General features: G+C 40.2%; 2 protein-coding genes across 2 annotated transcripts; one reads left to right on the top strand and one right to left on the bottom strand.

Moving 5' to 3' along the window:
• Window positions 1-1721: 1721 nt before the first annotated feature.
• On the bottom strand, window positions 1722-10463 carry LOC145414269 (retinol dehydrogenase 13-like). The gene is made up of 8 exons (XM_080283874.1): window positions 10367-10463; window positions 9432-9559; window positions 8226-8391; window positions 7304-7412; window positions 6120-6265; window positions 5534-5702; window positions 4711-4918; window positions 1722-1887 (listed from the first exon to the last, which is right to left on the bottom strand). The coding sequence occupies exons 2-8, from the start codon at window positions 9506-9508 to the stop codon at window positions 1791-1793; spliced, it is 972 nt and encodes a 323-aa protein (XP_080140000.1). The 5' UTR covers window positions 9509-9559; window positions 10367-10463; the 3' UTR covers window positions 1722-1790.
• Window positions 10464-11194: 731 nt separating this feature from the next.
• Window positions 11195-19237, top strand: LOC145414267 (BTB/POZ domain-containing protein 6-B-like). The gene is made up of 9 exons (XM_080283872.1): window positions 11195-11288; window positions 12392-12500; window positions 12934-13263; window positions 14947-15091; window positions 15422-15638; window positions 16337-16516; window positions 16801-16997; window positions 17723-17891; window positions 18336-19237. The coding sequence occupies exons 2-9, from the start codon at window positions 12401-12403 to the stop codon at window positions 18630-18632; spliced, it is 1635 nt and encodes a 544-aa protein (XP_080139998.1). The 5' UTR covers window positions 11195-11288; window positions 12392-12400; the 3' UTR covers window positions 18633-19237.
• The last annotated feature ends 4525 nt before the right edge of the window (window positions 19238-23762 follow it).

Genomic DNA, 23762 nt, shown 5'->3' on the forward strand with positions numbered 1-23762 from the left:
ACTACTGGGACAAATTACTTACGCTAATTAATACTGCATAAATGAAGTAGCACATTTTTTGGAAGACAGTCCCAGTGTTCAGATTCATAAGGACAAATTGATACCCAAATTGATTAAACTGGGAAGACTTGTGTTTAACCCTGCATTTTAAAATCTGGTGACGAAAATGAACTACTTTTAAAAATCCACATACAACTATTTTAGTTATTAGTCATTCCAGTCTAATACAGTAATTCAATTTCGTATTATCACGGCGATGTTATTGCAAAATCCAATATATTATTGGATACGATGCTCCCAGTATGTGTTATGCTATATCAACTGAAGTTTGGGTGGAAGATAAGGAGGGTAAGCTCCCTCAGGGACTCTAGTCAGGGTCACAGGGGGTCAGAATAATTCAGTGGTATCGCTCGCGCTTCACGACCGTAGGGTTGGCAGCTCGAGTCCGCACCTGAGTGGCGTATTTCTATTGAGAGTTGTAGTGGTCTTTCCTTGTCCAGCGGGGCCACGGTGGCTCAGAGGTAGAGCATCGAGCTCGTGGCAGGGGGGTCGTGAGTTCGAGTCTCGCCCGGGACTGCCGTGCCGGAAGTGGTAGCGCACTCCTGTAACCTAGCGGGGCTGTATGGCCTTAGTTGCCTAGCTCGCGGATTAAATCCTTGACCAGCAGAGCTATATAAATGGTTCACTGGTCCTAGCTTGGGGGGTTCACCCTTGTCATGGTCATAAAGTGAGTGGGATAAGGATGGTGGGGAACTTGTGGGTGGAAGGGGGTTGGAGATGTAACATGGGATTTGGTGGATGAGGAGGAGGAGGTGGTTAAGAAGGGTGGGTGGGGCACAGTAGCTGGGAATTCTGTCAAGAGGTGAATCCCCCCCCCCCAAGATACAATTAATGGACCATATAGCTCTTCTGGGCAGTGATCCTTGGGGAATGGATTCTGTAAAGGTTTGGGGATCTGGTGCATGGTAGTGGGAGCAAAGGTGTGGTAACCCATTCATACTAATGGGGACTGTCTGGTGTCACTTGTCACTGGGTTTGACCTTATGGCTGAGACACAGATGTACTCATTGAGATGCATCCCTCCTGAAAGGGTTAAAACCCAATTACAAATAAAATCTAATGGGCATCTGTCCTTTCAGACTTAATCTGTTCTGGCTACCACCAAGCAGCTTCAGCTAATGGAAGCACCTTGGCTTTACCAAGCAGCCAACCATAATGTAGCTCTTAATAATTTTCAGTTACCTAGCATCATTATTCTATATTGCTCAATGCTGCAAGTAGGTTTTCTAACAATGCACTATGATCATCATCATCATCATCATCATCATCATCATCCAGACCTCCTATCCCACCCTAGGGAATGGTGAGGAGTAGCAATGCCCATCATCCACTCAATCAATGTAGCGATGCCTTATGGCCTCTACACTGAGTGACAAGCCAAATGGTTTCCTGTATCCAGAAAACCATTTACTACGCTGGGTGGTAACCATATAACAGGGGGTTTTGGCCAGGTTGTGTCCCCCAGATTCCCTATCTAAAATCACTTAATCATGGCAAACAAAGCACTACAAACAAATACATATTTTAGGTTACAGCCTATGTCATTCAATCTCAAATTTGTCTGCTACATAATACGAGCATTTGCGAAAAGTCAATGGCTGACTGACGGGCATGACAGGATTCAACAAACACCATTAACTCAATACAGTAATGCATATTTTTTATTCCTTGGTACAATGTTGACAATGAAGAACTGTACAGTACTGTGTTCAACTAAGAATGGTTTGTGATCAGGAAAGGTGTGTCCAAACTTCACTAATTGCCCAGAGACGCCGCGCTGCTTCTCGGTCCTGTCCAGCCTCACTCACCTCCGCCTCTCGTTGGTTACTGCAACACCAACACACAGTCTCACTTATCACAATAATACAGCAAAATGCCAGGGAGCCTTAATCCTTTCACTCTGAGGCACAGTTTCATTTTATTTCTGCTCCCTCTGAACAATTTTATCTCTTTTGGGTGAGCTTTTGTAGCGAAGGGGTAACTGATAATAGTATCTAATCCCTCCATCTGGAAATTTTTTTCCTACAGACTGTTTTAGAGCCTGGACATAACAATACTCGATGTAGTGCTGCTTTGGGTGTCTGCCATTTCCTCTCTTCTATCCTTCCTCTTCTGTCTTTCCTTCACTCTTTCTTCTGCCTACAGGTGACTTTACACTCCCTCTTCTGTCTTTCTTTCCTTCATTCTTTCCTCTTCCTTCTGCCTAAGGGGAACTCTGCACTGAGTGACAAGCCAAATGGTTTCATGTACACCAGGATACCATTTACTATGCTGGGTGGTTCCCATATAACCAAATTATGGTACCTGGTGATTAAGTAGGTAATTAAGGTGCTCCAGTCAGATTGAGCCTGTGTAGGTTTATATTTCAGGACTAGTTGGGGTTTATTGCTCACGTAATGCCACTCAGGGATGAGTGAGGCTGGTCACTCTCATCTTAAATGTCAGGATCAACTTGCCTGTCCCCAGGCTCCTACGTTCCTTATGGGGTGACATAGGATTGGATGATGATGATGATGATGATGATGATGATATGATGACATAATACGAAAAAACTATCAAAATAAAAGGGCTAAGACAAGCTAGGACCCAGGGCACTTGACCATCAGGGCCTCCAACATCTCCCCACCCCCACCCTCCAGCACTCCTTTCTTTATCCAAAAATTAATGGAAATTTCCAGTTCAAAAAAGCAATTAAAATTACATTCACTCAAATTAAATACAGTACTCCATAATATGAATACAGTAATCACTCCAATATCCGGACGCCCAATATCCGAACATCCCCACTATCCGGACATAAGAATGTTTCATACTGTACTTTTTTCCTTACTATACTTACCTCATTTCACTCTTTAATGTCCTTTATTGGTGTGAATAGGGTGTTAGGAGCTATGCATGTGCAGTAGGAAGGTGTTTTTCTGAGGTAGGCTAGGTTAGGGTCCATAGGTACCAGTCCAGGAGCCAGTCACCAGAATGTTTATTATTGTATGAACCTACTTCTAAACCCTCATTTTATGTTTCTTTTGCATTTATTTCAGTCATTTATGTGCCTTATTGGTGTGATTTGGGTCTTAAATAGGTGCTATGCATGTCCAGAGGGAGTTGTATAGGTGTTTCTCTGAGTTAGGGTCCATAAGTACAAGTCCATAAGCTGGGGCCCAATATCCGGACAGAACCAATATCCGGACCTACCTATGGCTCTATTACGTCGGATATTGGAGTGATTACTGTATAAACAATGAATGTTAAAATCATCACAATACATACATCATGTCTGCAACTGAAGCTTAGTCTTGTAAATGAAACTCTGTACAGAACATACAATAAACATTACCATAATTCTTACACTCATGGCCATACGACTAAATCTTAAATTGCAAAGGGGATGGGGAGCCCCTTGCACCTGACAAAGCTGGAAAGTTTCTGGCTTCTCTGTGGCACTGTTCACTGTGCTCTGTAATGGGGGATGCAGGCAGATAATATCTAACAACCACAGATGTTCTACAAATGTCCATTAACAATAAAGTGTTCTGCTTCCCTTTCACAATTCAAGTTTTAAGCATATGACCCTTCCTCCTACCTACAGATGGGGTGAGGTCAGTATGGCAGGTTTCTACTGTCGCTTTTTTTTTTTTTTTTTTAATGTAAGTCCACAGTTATATAATTACTGGAAAAATTCCCTATTATATTTCCATTGCTGCATATTATGCTGACCTGAGTTTCCCCCAATTTACAATACCAACTGTTCGGAACAAATTCAAAAGCAGTAGATGTGAAAGCATCAGGGCCCTTATGTTAATGGCCTTGGTGTGCTGTGGTGTGGTATGAGAAAGTGGTATAGTACATTGCATGGTATGGTGAAGTGCCTATGAGAGAGAAGCACTTTGCATCTAAAAATTGTTCATGAGAGATGGATGGACAAAGCAGCTCCCACATGTAAAAGCTGTGATATTTCGAAATCCATCCCTAACTTGTATGGAGGACTGCCCCAGTACCGTAAAGTCTAGTCGAAGCATCATCCTGACCTCTTATTCCTCATCTAAGGATAAGATGACATAGGTTCCAAAAAACCAGGAAAGAGAATGCATAACAAGAAGAAGGCCTACTAACTGCATGTCCAGTGAAAAGGGCCACACACTCACTATGCAAGTCCCTGGAATCCTAGCTCTACCACACAGGTCTAACCATCTGCACATATTCTTTATTGCAGATGCACTTCACACTACCTGCAAGATAGACCCAAGTGAAATATCCATCCATCCATCCGTCCATCATCTAATTCTTTTTTGCCCTATCATGAGTATGCTGGCCTGAGGCTATGCTACTCAGTCCTGCCATTAGGGCAAAAGTGACTAGCCTCACTCCCTGTGAGTCAAATTATGTTAGCAATAAACCCCAGCCATCCCTTGGATGTACACCTTTAAGGGTCCCATCTAGTTTGGGAGCCTTAACCCACTAAACCACTAGGCATCATCTGGTTATATGAAGAACACCCAACGTAGTACATTATACGGTTTTCTGGATTACAAGAAACCATCTGACTTGTCACTCAGTGTAGAGTCACCTTAAGGTTACACTGCATTAAGTGAGTGGATGGTGAGTGCCTCCACATACCTTACTTGAAATATACAAAAACTTGTACAGTCTTACCTGAAGTACTTTCCTGAGACTCCCTCTAGGTCTGGGCTAAGCGCTACATATAGTGTGGTCTGAGCACCCTGCCTAGGTGTCTTTAGGAAGAGCCAAAGCAGAGGGGAGAGGAAGAAGTATGCCACCCAGCTCTTGTATATGCTCATATGCCGCCCGATGTCTGTGTTCACGATGCCGGGGTGGACAGCATTGCTCGTCACACCTGTACCTGTTGTAACACAGTCCACGTTGTTGTTGTTATGGCCCCAAGCTCATCCTGACATAAAGGGTTGAAGTTGCCTTACTCCTGCACAATACCAACCTCCTTTTGGAAGATCAAGTAAGAGACGAGGATATTTGTACAGCATAGTCAGGTAACAAAATTGCCCAGTTTTATATCAATGCCACCACATGAAGGCATCTCTCTCCAGCATCTTACAATTAATACAGTGTCTGCTCCTGTGACTTGCTAGACAACCACACAAAACATTACCTGTCAAACATTTCACTGCTGTGAGAGAATAACACATAAAACAGTTTGAACATATACAGTACAGCTGCCCTTTCAGGTTAGGTCTGTGTAAAGTGGCTCCTGTAAACAATACAGTAAATACATAAAAGAGAATAATTGTACAACAGATGACATAACTCACTCCAAGGTCTGTATTTTAGTCACAAAATCTATCCATCTATCCATCCATCATCCAATCCTACACTGCCCTATGAGGAACGTAGGAGCCAGGGGCTAGGAAAGTTGGTCCTAACATTTAAGGTGAGTGACAAAATCTACAACAATGAAAACCAAAATAGCTAACCTGTGACTCCAAATTCCCTCCTGACTCACCTGCCAATCTCTCTGCCATTTCTTCATTAAACAGGATGTTGGCCAGTTTGCTCTGTGCATAGGCCTCCCCTTCATTGTAATTCTTTGCACTGTTCAGATCACTGAAGTTTATTTTCCCTTTCATATGGGCCACACTGGAGACATTGACTATTCTGCTCGGTGCTGAGGCCTGAGGAAGTTCAATAAATTGATCAAATGCAGTACATGGCCCAGATTCACAATAACATGAAAATAATTCTGTTTGGTAAATAAGCAGGGAAGTGGTTGAAGATTCCAATACATGGAGAGTTGCCATCAAGTGAAAGGATCAATACACACTATAAAGCATTTGTTCTAACCTGATGAAGATCCCTGCCTTTTTCAGCTCAGTTAATAGCCAGCTATAGTCAAACTGGAGGGTCAATTTAATTAGTAGCCTGATTAACAAGACTTGTACCAGTACTTCATAACTTCAATCATCAAATTTCATGCAACCACATCTTAGAACAGTAATTCAACTTTTGGATGTGATGAAGTTCCATCAGATGAAAACAAACCAACTAGGCTATAGCATGGTCAATGGTGTGTAAATGCTTACTTTCTTTACCTTTAGTTTATCGAGAAGCAGGTTGGTAAGAAGGAAGTGTCCCATGTGATTGGTGCCCAGTTGAAGCTCAATTCCCTCATTGGTGAATGACTTCTTGCATCGCATCACTCCCGCGTTGTTGATCAGCACATCCAACCGAGCTTCACCTGCAACAACATATTTAACTCATTTAGTATAATAACACATTAATTTAGACTGTCTCTGTTACTCCCACACAGTTAATATTCAGTTTAAGAAAGACCTGTCAAACCAAAGGGGTTATATCTTAGCTCTGCCTAACTCCTACATCTGCAAAAGTTTATTGGATGACTAAAAACATTTAGAGGTACAGCAAAAAGAACATACAGTAATACAATATACATCAGCAGATTAAAGAGTTAACAACAACCCTTTCAACCTGAGAGTATTTATTTAATACAGGTAGGGCAAATATTATTCTTTCTACCATCAGATGACATCATCCAGCTCAGGAGAGAATTTCTGAACCAAGGAGTTATACACGGTGTCCCATGAAATGCATGTCAGATTTCAGGAGGTTACTGTTGGACCAATTTTGTGAAAGAAAGTCTTTGTCAACATGAGTCCAAATCTCAACCATTTTCAAGCTACAATCACTGAAGATCTTATGGGTAAAAATGGAGTCCCACATCATTCATCCATGTGGTCATCAGTAACTATAGCTCCGTAACAGATGAAAATCAGATACATGATTATAGTATTCATAGAGTAGTGTCCACAAGTTGGGGACATGTTTCAAAGGACACACTGTATGTAGTCATCAGTAACTTCAGCACTAATACAGGTCCTTCCAAACTTGACTAAAATCATCCAGTAAATACAGTATACCTGTACTCAATAACCATGTAGACATCACACATAAATATCAGTATTAATGCAGAAAATAACAGTACTAAAGCAGAAAGTGGAAAACATGTGGAAAAGATTGTTAAGATTTTTACGGTATGTATGGATCTAATAAAGGCATATGACAAAATGAACAGTGCAGTACCCTGTACATATAAGAGTACTTCCCTTGGTGGCATTACATGATTGAAAAGCCTCCACACACCACTTGAGGATCAAACCTATGGAAAGCTATAATTCCAACTGAGGCACTCAGGATGGGTGTCTTTCCAACTGGGCCACACTAACCACTGGAACAATAAGAAGATAAATGAACGAACCTTCATTAAATCTCTTTGCAAATGCCCTGATGGATTCTTGGGATGCCAGATCACACTCCTCACAATATACGTGCTTGTTTCGGCTGTCCAGCACAATGTCCTTTCTTGCCTGAAATAGTTTATTCCAGTGTGTAAAATGTATTTCCAAAAAATAAATAAATAAATTCAGTAAATAAAACTGCATATCTTTCTAAATACAGTAGAGCACATAAATTTCAATACAAATTGCAGTTAATCAGAATTACAGAACCAAACAGAGATCACAACACAGGAAAAAATCTCACTTAAGAATCAATTCATAAAGAAACAGCATCTCAGTACAATACAGGTACAGTCAGTCATCATTATAGGTCAATGATGTGCTCTAAAACATCACAACTTTTTCCATTCTGTTGCTGCTGTAAACTGAGGGAAACTATATCGCGGCGAACGACTCTGAGGTTGTTATTATTGTACCCTGGCAACCCACCATTCAAAAGTGTGTCCGATTTCGTATCCTATTAACACGAATCATATTACTACGCACAAATATATTATACTGTACACAAATCACATGCATATCATATCATACACGAACTCAGACGCACTGTTGAGGGTTAAGTTGCTAAGGCATGATAATAACAACCTCAGAATCACGCGCCGTGATTATAGTAACTCTTACACTGCCTGTGGAGTGCTGGCATTTCCACACCACTGTAATGGAGGGAATTCCATCCACTTACTCCTTTAGTTTCCTTGCACAATAAGTTGGTACCATATCTATCCTTTCTCCCCGATTCCAAAGGTGTACTATACTATTATTAATTTAAAAACTGGGAACCGGAACTGAGAAATGACCAATTTCATTTATATAAAAAAAATCTTTAGTCACCCACACATAAAATATGTAAGACACTGTATATAAGTGATCAATGTCACCAACCTGATGACATTTGTCCATGTCTCGGCAAGCCATAATGACCCGCGCCCTCCTCCTGGCCAGCCCCAATGCTGTCTCCTTCCCAATACCAGTGTTGGCTCCTGTCACAATAACAGTCTTCCCTCGCAATGTTTCCTGTCCACTGTAGTTTCCACCACCCAGGTATTCTCTGCAGAAGACAAGTTAACTGGTAATATAATGTAGTAATAGAACAGCATTTTCTCACTTGCCAACATCATGCTAACCTGCTGTAGGATCTACTTTAGAGTACCATACAGGCTTTACCTTATGTTTTACAAATCACTACTAATGGTATGTTGTACACATTATATCTAAGATACTAACTGCCCATTCATTGCGGAATGGAGAGTTGTACTCTATGCCATTAATGTAAAAACAGAGGGAGGGGGTTACTCACAGACTAATAATGTGATTATAGTAGCATACCCCACAGCTACATTACCTTCAAACCAAAGTTTTCTTTGCTTACTTTGTATGGCAGAGCCTGCTGGGAGAAAGGGTTCAGAAAACTGCCACTATCTGTACCTTTGATGTAGAGTCTTGCCTTTCTTGTAGACAACAGTAGGCATACTGTCCTATAAAATAGCTAAATAAAAAATACAGTAAGCATGTTAAGTAGATACCAGTGGCTATATTCTCCAGCTATCAACTAACTGGAGTATCCACATAATTATGTTTGTCCTCTCCCACCACTGCCACCACCACCACCTCTACTGTGGTAGTTATTGGTGACTGGTGGCTCCAACCTTATCGTACAAGGTAAGATGATTGATATGTGAAAACCATTTCTCTGACATGGCCAATAAAGATATCACAAAAACCATGTTATCTTTACTGTGCTTAATGCACATTTATCATGGGAAAGTTACTAAAAAACAGTGAATAATTAGGCCTACACTCATCTTTTCATTATGCCTGGGAGATGATAAATTGTCTTCTGTGCACGTGCACACATGCGTGCACACACACACACACACACAAACAATTCACAACACAAAACAATTCACAAATTTAAGGATATGTACGATAAATATGGTTTAAGACACGGAACAGTACGAGCTTGACTCATTCCTGTAAAGATACAATTTGGTAAGAACAAACACACACACTGTACACAAAGAACACTACCATACACATAATGTTAGTTTCCCATATACTAGTTTATACAGTATATATCTGTCAACTTACTTAAATATGATAACACCTCCAACGAAAGTGCCGAACGCACTTAGGCGAAGGAAGTATTTGGGCGCTCTGAACTTCATCCTGATCAGCTTCACATCTCATATGCAATGACTATATTTGGTCAACATAAACTGCAATAACAAGGATCATGTTAAAATGAACAATTCCACTGAAAAACAAAATGTCTTCCGTTTTACACTATTTCCATCCTTTGATGTACAAAAACTCCTTCCAACAATATGCCCATATTGTGGAGAACTGTAATTCCATCCATGTGAATGGCACCAGAACCACCAAAAGAAACAAACCTCAACAGAACAAGAGGGGAAATATGAGAAACGACAAGTCCTCATCACACCCTACTGCTTCGGACCCATCATACTCCACAGCAAATAGCTGAGCCCAACCATAGGTATCATCCTAGGACCCAGAAAGTACTGTAATGCCCATTTTTTAGGTATGCTTGCTGAGATGAGAGCAGAGATGAAGACCTCAATAACATCACCAATGGCAATGGCAATGGTAGAGGCTGAGGGAATGCTACTCGTCAACCACCTGAAGGAGAGTCAGAATTGCTGGGAGACAGGTCCTCCTCCCACCATGAGATTCCCATGGCTGGAAGCCATAAGCTCCTGCTAGAAAGTTTTCCCATGAACAACATCCAGGGCTCAACCCCAAAACAACCCAGAGCAAGACCCAGCTCTTAGAGGAACTTGCAAGGCTAGAGACCTCATGTTCATTGCCCTAAAAGAGTCCCACCTTAAAACAGGAGTAGGGAACAATGAAATAAGCATTCATAATTACACTATCTACAGAGCAGATCGAGGAAGGGTAAGTCACGGTGGGAACTGGACAAGTTCCTGCAAAATCTACAGGATGAGCCGCCGGTGCCAGGTTACACAGCAAGTTGCCGGGCGGCCACAAATTCAGTCCCTGACCAAGTCGACCTCCTGCGAAATGACCCATTATCACGGCTGAGAGGAGGACCTCGAGACTACGCATAAATGACGTAAGACTATATTGTCATCTTATGATCAATAAAGTGATGCCTGCCTATGGTAAACAATCAAGTCGGCACAACGTGCAAGGTGACATTATTTTTCTGATACTGTACATACCCAAAGCATTCATAGTAGAATCATTCCTATAATGATGCAATAGACAAACAAAAAATAAGCTCAAATGGCTGAAAAAGAATACATTATAAATGCTTGGCCGAAAAATACCTGTCTCAGATTAACCTAAGCAGTATCCAAAACGTAATCAGGTTTTAATATTCATAACTTACATATATAAACCAAATGAAGGTATCCATTCAGCTTTTACTATACGTAACACAACCATCGGTTAGAAGTTACTTCTACTTTATGCATTTGCTAAAACAACAAAGACAGATGGGCAAAAAATATGTATAAAACATAAGTCGAAAGAGAAGCTTTGTCTCATGGCTGTGGTACTCTTATTATATTATACAGCATTTCATCTGTACTGCTAAAGATTTTTATTACCTCGATAATACTAGCATAATATACTTATCATCCGTTTTGCTTTATAAAACACTAATTTCTGCCGATCATACCACCTATCGAGAGGGCAAAACGTTCCTCAATTTTGTTATATGAAAGTATGGTGCAATTCATCAGAGAATTCATCAAACATGAGGTTAAATTCAAGCGCTACAAGCCAAAATCAAACACATTCCTAGTAAAAGTATAAACACAAAAATCTTGTTAGTGTCGCAGGTGTGGCACCCCGAGCAAAATAAACAAGATGGCGATTGCTGCCCATAATTATATTTAGTCAATAATCTGCTTCTAGTGCTTAGTAACAAAATCAAGCATTGAAGGGGTATCAGTAACTGTAAGTATCACCTCTACAACTGCGACAAGTATTGATAGGTAATTTAAATGTTATACTGCACCACTTACTGCACTTTCCCACAAAAAGTTATCCATCGTATTTTTTCCGTAAGCATTTTATATATAATTTAAGACTATGTCCATTGTTTCCAGGTAATATTAAAGCTCATGTATGCTACTGTATGGGTAACATTTCCACATAGATATATTTATGGTTAATAAGAATGACAATAACACTAATTATCAGAAAGCATGTTACCCAACACCTTAATTTATAAGACAATAACTTGTTTGCTTGTTTGTTAATAATGTTAGATGTTAAGGTACTTCCTGTAAGCTTTGTCTCCTTTTTAAATACTCTATATAGTTAAAATACATACTGGTTGTGGTCACATTAATTATCAGGTTGCAAGGTCAGATAATTTGGGGTTATTGCAGTTTCGAAGTCACTCTTCACTATTGGGGAGTTAGGTTAGCTAGGTACGATCAATTAGGTTATCTTAGGTAGAAAAAGGCAGAATGATCTCCACTGTCTGAAATAAATTTACCAATAATCCAAACCCATTTAATGTGAGGTCATCATCCATACCGGTAAGTTTAATAAAATAATGTCTTGCTAACCAAAATAAAATATAACAACACCTTCCTGGACTTTGGGGACTGTGTTTTTTAATTTCTACAAAGGGTAAAAGAGAGCTTTTTATGAAGAGCTTCATACTATATAAATTATGGTGAGGAAATGGCCATCTCAAAAAAAATAAAAGAGGGTTGCAGTAAAGACACCTAGCCTGTATGCTCTCAGGTTGATCTGGTCCGAAAGTCAATGCACTCCCAGTCATTTTGTCTCAATTCCTAAGAAATTAATGTAAAAAACCTAACCTAGTATAATATAACCCTACTCTTAACAACCACACATTTAACCTTGCCTAACCCAATCCAGCTCAGCCTGACCCAACCCATCCAAACCTAACTGTCTGAACTTTGAGACAGGTTTTTTTTTTTTTGCTGAATCAACTCATTACCTTCAATTAGTAGGTAGCAGTGTAAATCTTGCATTAAGCTGGCTGACCTGGGTGTGTGAAAGTAATCATGTGTTGGTGACAGGCTGGCGGGATGGACAACGGGAGTCAGACGTCCCCCTCCAGCAAGCAGGTGTGTAAGCGCACCCAATATGAGGACCCCTTCGCCTTGCACTCACTTCTCTCAAGCTCAGGTATGCCCACTCCAAACGAATATTTCAGCCTATACTGTATGTAGATTTCCAATATCTGTCTTGTAGAGTTGCATCAGCCTGCACCTGTAAAACAGAAAGTTTCAGCTAGTGAAGAAATTTTATGAAATATGTTGCATTAAACATAATCTTAATTTCACTCAGTTATCTACCTTTGTTTTTCATTACGGTATCTTCTGACATGGGATGGGTCCAATAAAGAGATAGATGAACATTATAGACATGTTAACAGACTCTCCAGTGAACTGTGCCATATTTACTCTCATGTTAAGCTTTCAGAATTCACATGTCCTCCCTGTGGTTGTATTTTGTACAACAATTTACTGGATAAACATAATTAACTTAAAAATTAAAAGAAAACTTCAGTCTGTTGAATATATGCTTAAGGTATCTTGTTGTATACTTCATATTTTAGGGAGCCTTCTGGATAATGAAAACTCCCTGTTCCTGGGCCAACTGATGCCTCCGCTGCGAGGCATCGAGGAGCAGTGTGAGGGCGTCAACAGCCGGGGCATGGCGGGGCGCGGGGGGGGAGTCCTGCAGCCCTCCAGCGCCCCCACCTCCCCCCAGCATCGCCACAACAGTGTCACCTCTCCACCTCCCCTCTCCCCTGTGCCTCTGGGGGCTTCCATCGCCTCCACCTCCTCAGACCCCAACTTCCACGCCACCAGTCTCAGGGAGCGCAATGCAGCCATGCTCAACAATGAACTCATGGCTGATGTTCACTTTGTAGTGGGACAACCAGGTAATGTGCCACAATGCAGTAAAATTGCCTGCTGTATAGCATGTATGTTACAGTCTGAGGAAGAACCCAACCTCTTGCAGCTGAGTTGAGAGTCAAATGTGGTCAAACTGGAGGGTCAGTTTAACTATTTACCAAGGATAAAGCTCATTGAATTTCATGCAACCACAATAATGTTCAAGATATTGAGTGACCCACTTTTAAAAGTGAAAACTGACTATAGCAACCCTCTGTTGACTGCTGTGTAATAGTTCAGACCCTTGTACCACGTTGGCAGTTGGTGTGTGAATAGCAAAGCTGGGAATAGCACCGCTACTATTTTAATAGCGCTGGTGGTACACCATTACTTTTTGTAGCCAGTAGTGGAACTGAGAGCGCTACTAATTTTTGGGCGCACTCACACATTACCGCGCTCCCTGCTACTCACGCAACGAATACAGGTCTGGAGTCGGTGAGTACATACAGATATGCCGACGGTTTGGTTGTATTTATTAATGACGAAAAATAATACTCTTGTCAGTTCTGTCAATTAATGACGTTTGTTCTGTATTACATCAGTAATTTATTAATTATTTATTAGTAATGTGCAGTAATTAGACAGGAATTTGCTAGTTAATTATCAGTCATTTAAATTAAATGAAGATAAATTAGGATGTCAACTAGATGTAGACAGTGCTAGCACACACACACCTCTAACTATCCCCGTCTCTAACTCTGCTCTCTCCCTCACTCTCTCTTTCAGGCTAATTCTTACTCACTACGTTATTATTTCGTAACAGTATGTTACTTTCAGTTTAAAGGAATGGAAAAACCATTGCTATTGTAAAAGTAGCCTTTAAAAGAAAGCCCCAGTTCATTTTTACTTTCGTTTTTGTACATATCTTGAATAGGTATCATTGAAAATATAATAAATCTAATATGTGTCAATGGTAGGCCACATTTTTTAGCCTTTTATTTACATATGTTACTTTCAGTAGGTTACTTTCAGTAGGTATACTAGGTAACAATGCAATAGAACATTTTTTAACATTATACAGTAAATAGCTTTTTCCTGTACCTTCGTGGCTCTAAGCTTCATTAAAGTGACATCGACATGTATATGATGTTTATTTATTTTCGGTATAAGTATACAGTATACTGACATTACTGGGACACAACATAACCACTCAGACTGACTAATATTATTAAAACAGTATATAGCGTATTGCTATATCACAGATTTTTGTTAACCCTTCCTTCGTGTACCTTTTTCTTAGCCAAAGTAGCGGTAGCGTGAGTGCCGCTACAATTCGTATCAAGTAGCGAAACCAGTAATGCCACTACTTTTTCGAGCTATTAACGGGAATGGGAGCGCCACTACTTTTTACGAGTAGCGTTCCCAGCATTGGTGAATGGCAGTAGTCTTTACTGTCCTAAGTATTTGGCACATGCTGGCTACATATACCGTACTTTATTCACTACAACTTGGCTGAGATTTCCATTACAGATTAGTTCTCATAGCTCAACAGGAGATTATGACAATACTATGGCTGCACATCCTTTCCGTAGAACTTCTTCATGATTGACACCATATTCTTACTGTTAGTCTCTTGTTACAGATATACATTCAGGATGGAGAAATAGAACTGTATGCCCAATTAAAGTGAAGAGAGTGTATTTAATAACAGACTTTTAATGTTTTTACAGGAAGTACCCAGAGGATTCCAGCACACAAGTACGTCCTGGCTGTGGGCAGCAGTGTGTTCTATGCCATGTTTTATGGGGGACTTAAGTCAGAAGAGGAAGTACAGGTGCCAGATGTTGAACCCTCAGCATTCCTCACATTACTCAGGTACAGCCTTTTAATCTCATTATCTGAATATATATCAATCTATGTGTGTCTGTCTGTCTGTCTATCTATCTCTCTAGTGAAATTCCACAATCCTGTGAGAAGTGGCCATAAACAAATTGTCTTCATGCTGCCCTGTTTTCTTCCATCAGGGCAACCCACCCTCATCTCACGCCATTCTCTCTCTCTTCACATTTTCGTATTTCTGTATTCTTCCACTCCATATTTATGTTGGAAACAGGGTGGTGGTGGTGGTGGTGAATAGGCTTAGATGATGACAGTGATGATGAGAATAATAATAATGATGATGATAACGATGTTTTTACTCTGTAGGTACCTTTACTGTGACGAGATCCGCCTAGAGCCAGACACAGTGCTGGCCACTCTGTATGCTGCCAAGAAGTACCTCGTCCCGCATCTGGCCCAGCAGTGTGTGAAATTTCTTGAGGTCTCACTGACGGCTCGCAATGCCTGCCTCCTACTCTCACAGTCACGCCTGTTTGAGGAACCGGAGCTGATGACAAGATGTTGGGAGGTCATTGATGCACAGGTAATATTGTTTACTAATGATGAGAGATCCTTAATGGAGATCAGTTGGCATTCAGTGCTGGAAAAGAGACCCTTACCTAGTGGCATCAGTATAAACAGGTGTCTCCACTGCCTGGTTCGACAAACTTCTCTCAACTCTCTCCCTAGCCTATGAGAGATGGTTAATGGACACCAGAAGCAGGGCAGCTTCATCTTACACTCCATTGCACTTGTATTTCAGATAAACCTGGGATTATATCTACTGTTAGCAATACCTATTATTCACTCAGCTAAAAATGTAAACTAATGGATCAATATTGTTATTACGGTGTTATGGGTATTCTGGCCCCAGGCTCATCAGAATATGTGCACTGTAGGGTGAAGTTGCATTCCTCCTGAAGTCCATTATCCTTCTCTAGAGGGATAGGGAGGGAGCGTTTGTCTAACCTGGAGATGGAGCCATCGGGTTATATCAGTGCCACTGTGTGAAGGTATCCCGCCAGCATGATATTGTTATTATAATATGGTAATGGAATATAGCATAGCTGTGTAGTTGAATTTCATGATGATGATTAAGTACCAGTATTAATAAATTTTAGGTGGCTGGTGTTTATGCAGCCGATTTCTGCAGTTCTAAACGGTACCTATCATAAAACAGATTGTGAGAATAGTATGAAATATGCTGCCAGTCATCATTCACACCCACTTCCTTCCATGCAGGCTGAGATGGCTCTCCAGTCTGATGGATTTGTTGACATAGACTATCCGACCCTCACAAGTGTTCTGTCCAGGGAGACTCTAAACTGCCGCGAGATTGTGCTGTTTGATGCTGCTCTGTGCTGGGCTGAGGCTGAGTGTGGGCGGCAGGAGCTCCAGCCAACCTCAGAAAATAAACGCAAGGTGATTTTACCAAGCATGCTGTTGATTCTTCCACTTTCGGACTTTTTCTCCCTGTTTCCTGGATCCTACCTTATTCAATCCATTCATGGGAAAAAAAGAGGTCAGGATGATGACGATGGTGATGTACAAAAATGATTTTTCCACGAAACCTTGCTGCACATATGAAAGTATGTACAGTACAGTATTACATCAAAGAACAGACCTAGATTTGCTGGTTCAGTATATTTATGGCTAAACACAGAATAATATACCATGTAATACATGCAGTGCTGTTTGATTACTAGGTGCTGGGTCAAGCATTGAACTTGGTGCGCATACCTTGCATGGAGCTGGGAGAGTTTGCCAATGGAGCAGCCCAGTCCGGGATTCTCTCACTGCAGGAAACAACAGATCTCTTTCTTCACTTCACTGCCCGCAACAAACCCACCGTCGCATATCCAATCAAACCCAGACAGGGACTCAGGAAGCAGATCTGTCACAGGTGAATTTACAATACAAAATAGATGTGGCCCAAAAGGGCAAAAAATTTAGGCTGGTTGTGGTTTTTTATTCACATAAGTCTGCTCAGGAGCCAGTGACGGGTTACTGTTGCCAAAATTGTCAGGACAGAGTAGCTTAGCTCTGGGCCTTCATGCTCCTGATGGGGCGGTAAAGGATGGAGTGATGGATAGATAAGCTGAATTTACAGTTCTTAATTAATGACACTGCTGTTTTGGATGATCAGGTTGTCTCAGTCGTGCACAGTTAAATGTAGTTTGAGAATAGGAAATACTGTACTTGTAGGTTAGTTAGTTTACAATAAAGTACACGAGGATGAATAATCTAGCCCTACATTAGTGGTTCGTAGTTTGGGGTGCATGCACCTCGTGGGGGTGTAAAACTTCATTTGTAGGGGTGTGAAGCATGCCGGTTGGCTCATTTACAAAGGTGTTACATTAGAAGTTTTAGTGTTTCCATAGTTGGTTGTATTTTTGTAACCTGTATAAATACTCTGTGACCATGTTGTATCATTATGCCATCTTGGCTGTATTGTAACTCACCTGTCACCATATCTCAACTGTGCTACGAGTGTAAATCCGATTTATGTCAATGGGTCTGACAAGATATTCCAAGAACAGAAAGGGTACGAGCATTAAAAAAGGTTAAGTTCCATTGCCCTAGATGATGACTGGATAGATAGCAATAATTTTTATCCTCTTCACCCAGATTCCAGTCGTCAGCTTACCGCAGCAACCAGTGGAGATACCGAGGACGTGTTGACTCCATAAACTTCATGGTGGACAAGAGGATATTCATTGTTGGCTATGGTCTTTATGGGTCATCCAGTGGGGCAGCTGATTATAATGTCAGGATTGAGCTAAAGAAATATGGAGAGGTGAGATCACTTTTTTTTTTTTTTTTTTTTTTTATATATATAACTAAAGATGCATTTGCTGGGTAGAAATGTATAAGTCATGTTCTCTCCATTTTATTTATTTACATTTTTTTCCTGGGAATAGGATTATGAAAATGATCACAGTGAACAGTTATACCTCCACCACAAGCTTTGTTCATTTTAACTTTTAATATTTATTTATTTATTTATTTTTAAGTTGTATATTTTTTCTTTCTCTGTATGCATTACCTCACCTCATCCTTGGGTGGGAAAAAGTGGTCTGGATGATGAAGAGGATGATCCTGAGTTCTTTTCCTCCTAACAGGTTATCCCCCCTCCCACCTTTTTTATTACTGTTCAGAGAATTATTGCAATTAGACAGTGATTTGGGGGTGATGGGGGGTTGGGTGCTGATATTATCAACATTTTTTTGGCTTCCAACAGGTACTGGCAGAGAGCACAACCAAATTCTTCTCCGATGGGTCATCCAACACTTTCCATGTTCACTTTGCCCATCCAGTTCAGGTAGAACGTGATGTGTACTACACTGCCTCTGCCATTCTGGATGGGGCAGAACTCTCGTATTTTGGCCAGGAAGGCATGAGTGAGGTCAACATGGGAGCACTGACTTTTATGTTTCACTGCTCCTCGGAAAGCACCAATGGGACAGGAGTACAGGGAGGGCAGATACCAGAGCTCATTTTCTATGGACCCACAACCACTGAAACAGTTGAGAAGTAGCAGACTCCCACCACAGATTGTGAGACTCTTCACAGTTTAAGGTTGCATTCTTGTTTACATCAAAGCTTTTGGAACACTTCTTTCTAGGCAGTTTATTGCACTTGTTATGCCTCAATATTCTCATGTTTGTTGCTGATGCAAACTGTGTTTATCAGAATGATGCAGATAGCATACAAGAGGATACCAAGATGTAATATAAAAAATAAATTGCTAAGGAAGAAGTGCTAAGAAGTCTCCCATGCCAGTAAGAATTTAGGTCTTAGTGACCACCCAGACGTGTATAAAAAAAATATATACGGTATATATGTAGTCTGGTGCCACAATATAAAGAATTAATTTTCTATAGAATGTCAGCCTCTGATACATCCAAGAAGGAAACTGTGGCAGGCCAAGATTCTCCACTGCATTTTGTTTCAGGCAGTGGTGATAACCTTTTGAATCAGGTGATGTATTCTGTTAGTTTATTCCTCCTACTGCCTGATGATTTTATTCATCTGCAGTGAGACCTTTATGTACTGAAGGAGTCAAGGAAGTCAGTATCTTTCCCCTCACCACTTCAAAAAGTTTCTCCTAAACTGAATACAATCATCACGAGGTTACAAGGGGATATCTCTTCTAGTGAAGGGATCCGTGAAGCTATAAATTATGTGCTCCCGGTCTAGTTTGAGAACTCTTGTAAACCGATTAAAATCATCAGGAGGTAAAAAAAGAAACAAATACATCATCGAACTGAATAGGTAAACGAACCATTGACTGTATGATGCTGTTCCAGGTACCTCGTTATTGCGGTACTGTACTAATCTTCCTCTCCTTAGAAATGCAGATATTACATGAGGCCATATAAGATAAACGGTCATAATCACAAGTTTGCCAACACTTCCTTCCCAAGTGTGGTGATGGAAGGTGTCACATAAAGTACTTGTATGTGAAAACAATATGTTAATGTGAAACAAAAGAATATGAGAAGGAAGGACACTTTCTGACGTTCAGGGAGGAATGACAAATATGGAAGGCAGGACAAAAATGCTGGCAGGGGACTGTTGGCAAACTTTAGCTTGTGACAGTACTGAGGTTTTTTCTTATTATTAGATTTAAATGTCATATACTAGGCGGCCATTAGTGATGTGAGAGTATGGTGAGTGATTCGTGATAGTGGATTATATTCTTGTGCATCCTGACTAGAAGTGAGTGGGACAGGTGTAGTTACAAGTTACCATAGTTACACACTAAATCCTCTTTATATGGTGATTAATTTAATTTGATTTTATTCCTTTTCAGTTAATCTCTCCACCCTTTTTTTTTTTTTTTTTTTTTTTTTTTTTTTTTTAAGTTGTATTCTTGCAGTTTCCTAAAAGTTTTGTTTAAATTACAAAAGGCCTGTCAGTTTGAAGGGTTAAAGAAGGCTTTGTCTAACTCCTGCAGTTTGAGAAGGCTCTCCTAAGTTGATATAAAGTGCAGAGTAGATGGAAACCTGAGTTGAGTGGAACAAGAATATACGGTTATATAAAGAATGTTACTGGATTCAAGAGGTTAAAGTTCTGTTGGTATCTAAAAAGCTGATATACCAATTTCTCCCAGTTTACAAAACCTGGTGTAGGCCAAAAAAAAAAGAAAAAAAAAAAGTTGTGATATTTTGTAACTCATCCCTGACTTATGAAAATGTAGAACTATATCTTCCAATCCCATTTTAACCCCATTGAGGTGTAGGGGCCCAAGACTAGACTACCACACTTCAGTTGATTGAAGGGTAGATGACCAGTCTACTTTCCTTGATGGCATTTCAGAAAACCCTAGTCACCTCGAAAATCAAACCTGTGCAAGGCAGTCACTCGAACTGGGGTGTTCTAACCACAAGACCACCATATAATGAGGACTTAGTGTAATTAGTCTTGGCTCTAGCATGACTGTACAGTGAGTTGTAATGGATAGTATGAAGGCAGGCCATTTTAGAGTTGGGGTTGTAACCTATGTAGCTTTGGAGGTACTGTAGCCTCATATGTCTTCCTTGGTGATTTAGTCTACATGTTATGTCTCAGTATCCCCTTGTGTGTTATTGATGCAAACTGTGTCATTATTAAAATATATGACATACAGGAGACTCTTAACCTGTAATATGGAAAACTGATTGCTAAGGAAGGGGGGATACAAAGCCTCCTTTGCCACCTAGACTACTTCCCTCAGTCTTCGTTTCATCAGACTAGTGGAATTAAGTTTAGTCCGTTGATAGTCATGTTCACTGTTTGCCTCATTACCCAGTTTCACTTTTAGTAATGCATGTGCAATATAGCTCAATCTTTCACTGCAGTGTGATTGTAAAGAAAGAAAGGTTTATTTTATATAGTTGTATTCTTGTTTTGTCCACCCTAACATCTTCACTTCGATGACTTACTTTTTATTTTATTCTTGCTACCTTTAGACTTTTTTTTTAACAGTGAAGTTTAATGGAGGCAATTCCTATTGGCTCACTATAAGAGGTTTCCCCATAGCTTATAAACTGTCTAAAGAGAGCAAGAATAAAGCAAAAATAAATAATCAGATGCAAGGGGTTAAGTATAATATTATGTTTGTGTAGATTTATGAATACCTTAATAGAGAACAGTACTTTCAGGACTGGTAGTTTGTTCTTTATGTATCAAAGGTGCTGCTTTATTTCTGGACTACCCTTCACAAAAAAAGCTGAGAATTCCATATTAGTATGACAATATATTGTTTGGACAAAATTTAGTGAAACATAAGCCAATCAACTGTTCACTGCCCACTATCTCTGTTCATCTTCTGATTAATTGTTGCATATCTAATTCCATATTAGTATGACAATGTATTGTTTGGACAAAATTTAATGAAACATAAGCCAGTCAACTGTTCACTGCACATTATTTCTGTTCATCTTCTGATTAATTGTTGCAAAGTTCAAGCAGACTATTATGTATCAGCTATGCTGCTGAATTATTTTAAGGATCGTACTCCAAGTGGCTCTGGAGATTTTGAAGCATTTTTTCAGCAGCACATTTAGTCTACTGCCTCTTAATATTCCCTTGTATGTCACTGATATAAGCTGTGCTGATATGAAAACAAACAAAACAGAGACATATATTAAGATGATGTAGACAAAATTAGCTGCTTAAGAAGAGGTGCTATGAAGATCCTGTGCTACGACCCATGGTTGAATTCTTGAACAAAAACATGATTATTGTACATTCGAAGTTTTGTTTCCTGGCCAAACAATATAAGAAGTTATTAGACCACTATACATAAGGTGCTGATTTATTTTTTTTGGCTCACCTTCACCACCTATTGTAGTGTGTGTAGGAGGCAGCTAGTCAGAGGGACCGAGAGTTTAATAAGGAAGGGCTTACAACTGACTCACGATAGACCCTTCCACACCAGGCTCTGTGTAGGTTCATTATTATGTTAGGAATACACAAATCAAAGCAGGATGTATTTATTTTATACTACACCTACTTCTGCTGTAATATGCATGCCATGTTTTAACCTGACTTTGCTTCACTTAGCCTAACCCAGCCCAACATAATATAATCTAGCTAAGCCTAACATATCCCAGCCCTCAGGCTAACACAGCCCAACCTAACATACCCCAACCCTCAGTCTAACCCATCCCAACCTAATATAATCTAGCTCAGCCTAACATATCCCAGCCCAGCCTAATAAAATTTTACCTATTTAACTTAACCATCTCAGCCCAACCTACATAGTCCATTCCAACCTAACACATCCCAGCTCAGTCAGATCAAACCCACCTCAACCCAGCTCATGATGATAAAAAGAGGGTGTTAGAAAAGTTTCGCTGGTAGTGTGTGGTGTAGTAGTGTATGGTCTGGTAGTGTGAGGTTTGGCAATGAAGGATGTGGTACTGAGGTGTAGCAGTATATGATATAGTAGTGTCAGGTATGGCTATGGAGTGTGTAGTTGTGTGAGGTGTGGCAGTGCATGTGTGAGTGTGAGGTATGGCAGTTATGTCTGGTAGTGTGAAGTGCAGTAGCATGTGTGGTATGGTAGTGAGTGTATTGAATGGTAATATGTGGTGTGGCTGTGTGTGGTGTAGTAGTGCAAGATGTGACAACAAAATGTGTGGGAATGTGTTTGCAGTAATGCTGAGATAGCCTAATGTCTGTGACTCTGGCTCATCTAAAGTCCTGTATAACCACACTAACTTAACCACCCTTACCCTAAACCTGCCAGTAACCAATCATAACATCTTTAGTATTTTGATGTATTTTTCATATTGTTTTTGCTATCTCTAGACACCTATTCAGTCTGGGAAAGGCCATTCCAGTAGCAGAGGTTAATGACTTCTATATATGTATATAACCCTGCAGTTTGAAAATCTCTCTCTTAAGCAGAATGAAATACCTGTCGTCTGGGGATAGCAGGAACGAGATAAAAATCGTCTTCAGACTGAGGAAGTTAACCTGTCAATAACCAAAAAAAGAAAGGTTGTGGAATATGTGAGCATGGTGTGGAAGGGCCTGTGGGGTATTGCACATGAACCCAGTGCCTCAAAGCAAAAACCCTGAGCTCAGATTCACAAACAAACTTACCATCGATTCTCTGTCACAACCAGAAGTAGCTTTCCAAAGATGGACAAGGAGAGGACCATACAGAAGTTTTTCATGTCTCTTCTGCCATAGCTATGATTTGTTGTCTGAGGAAAGGAGTGTACAAATACTTTCCATGTCTTTTCTGCCATAACCAAGATTTGTTTTCAAAGGATGATGGAAGAATGGAGAGTGTGTTTCTTTCCATACAGTTTGGTCTTCCTTCCAAAACAGTTCTTGGTTACATCAGGGAACTGATCATAATTTTGTCTGTGAATCCGGCCCCTGGTCCACTATCAAAGCTATACCTTATTATCCTACCGCACATGATATTTATATAAGGTTAAGTGTAGGGATACTTTTTAGAGGTTTATTTTTCAGGCTCTCTTTCTCTGTAGTAATATTACATACCACTTAGTGTAAGCAAACAAGTCTTTATTACTCAGATATGTGTTTTTTGACCTCCAGCAGAAGTGAGGCTCTATTTTTTACAACTATCAAACTGCCAAGTACCATGACTCCGGGTTCGGTTTGTACAGTGTATAGATAAAATGCAGCTAACATATTTACCTTG

This window comes from Coenobita brevimanus, chromosome 98 (genome assembly GCF_032717465.1).
Source record: "Coenobita brevimanus isolate Jiangsu-jjx chromosome 98, ASM3271746v2, whole genome shotgun sequence".
NCBI classification, from domain to species: Eukaryota; Metazoa; Arthropoda; class Malacostraca; order Decapoda; family Coenobitidae; genus Coenobita; species Coenobita brevimanus.

Bases quoted from the DNA above. Each gene is read 5' to 3' on its own strand.
- LOC145414269 (XM_080283874.1), bottom strand. From the start codon at position 9,508: ATGAAGTTCAGAGCGCCCAAATACTTCCTTCGCCTAAGTGCGTTCGGC. The intron at 8,392-9,431 runs GTAAGTTGACAG...TGTCTTCTGCAG, and splicing joins GGAGGTGTTATCATATTTAA to AGAATACCTGGGTGGTGGAA. The intron at 4,919-5,533 runs GTGAGTCAGGAG...GTGTTACAACAG, and splicing joins AATGGCAGAGAGATTGGCAG to GTACAGGTGTGACGAGCAAT.
- LOC145414267 (XM_080283872.1), top strand. From the start codon at position 12,401: ATGGACAACGGGAGTCAGACGTCCCCCTCCAGCAAGCAGGTGTGTAAG. The intron at 15,639-16,336 runs GTAATATTGTTT...CCTTCCATGCAG, and splicing joins GGGAGGTCATTGATGCACAG to GCTGAGATGGCTCTCCAGTC. The intron at 16,517-16,800 runs GTGATTTTACCA...TTTGATTACTAG, and splicing joins CCTCAGAAAATAAACGCAAG to GTGCTGGGTCAAGCATTGAA.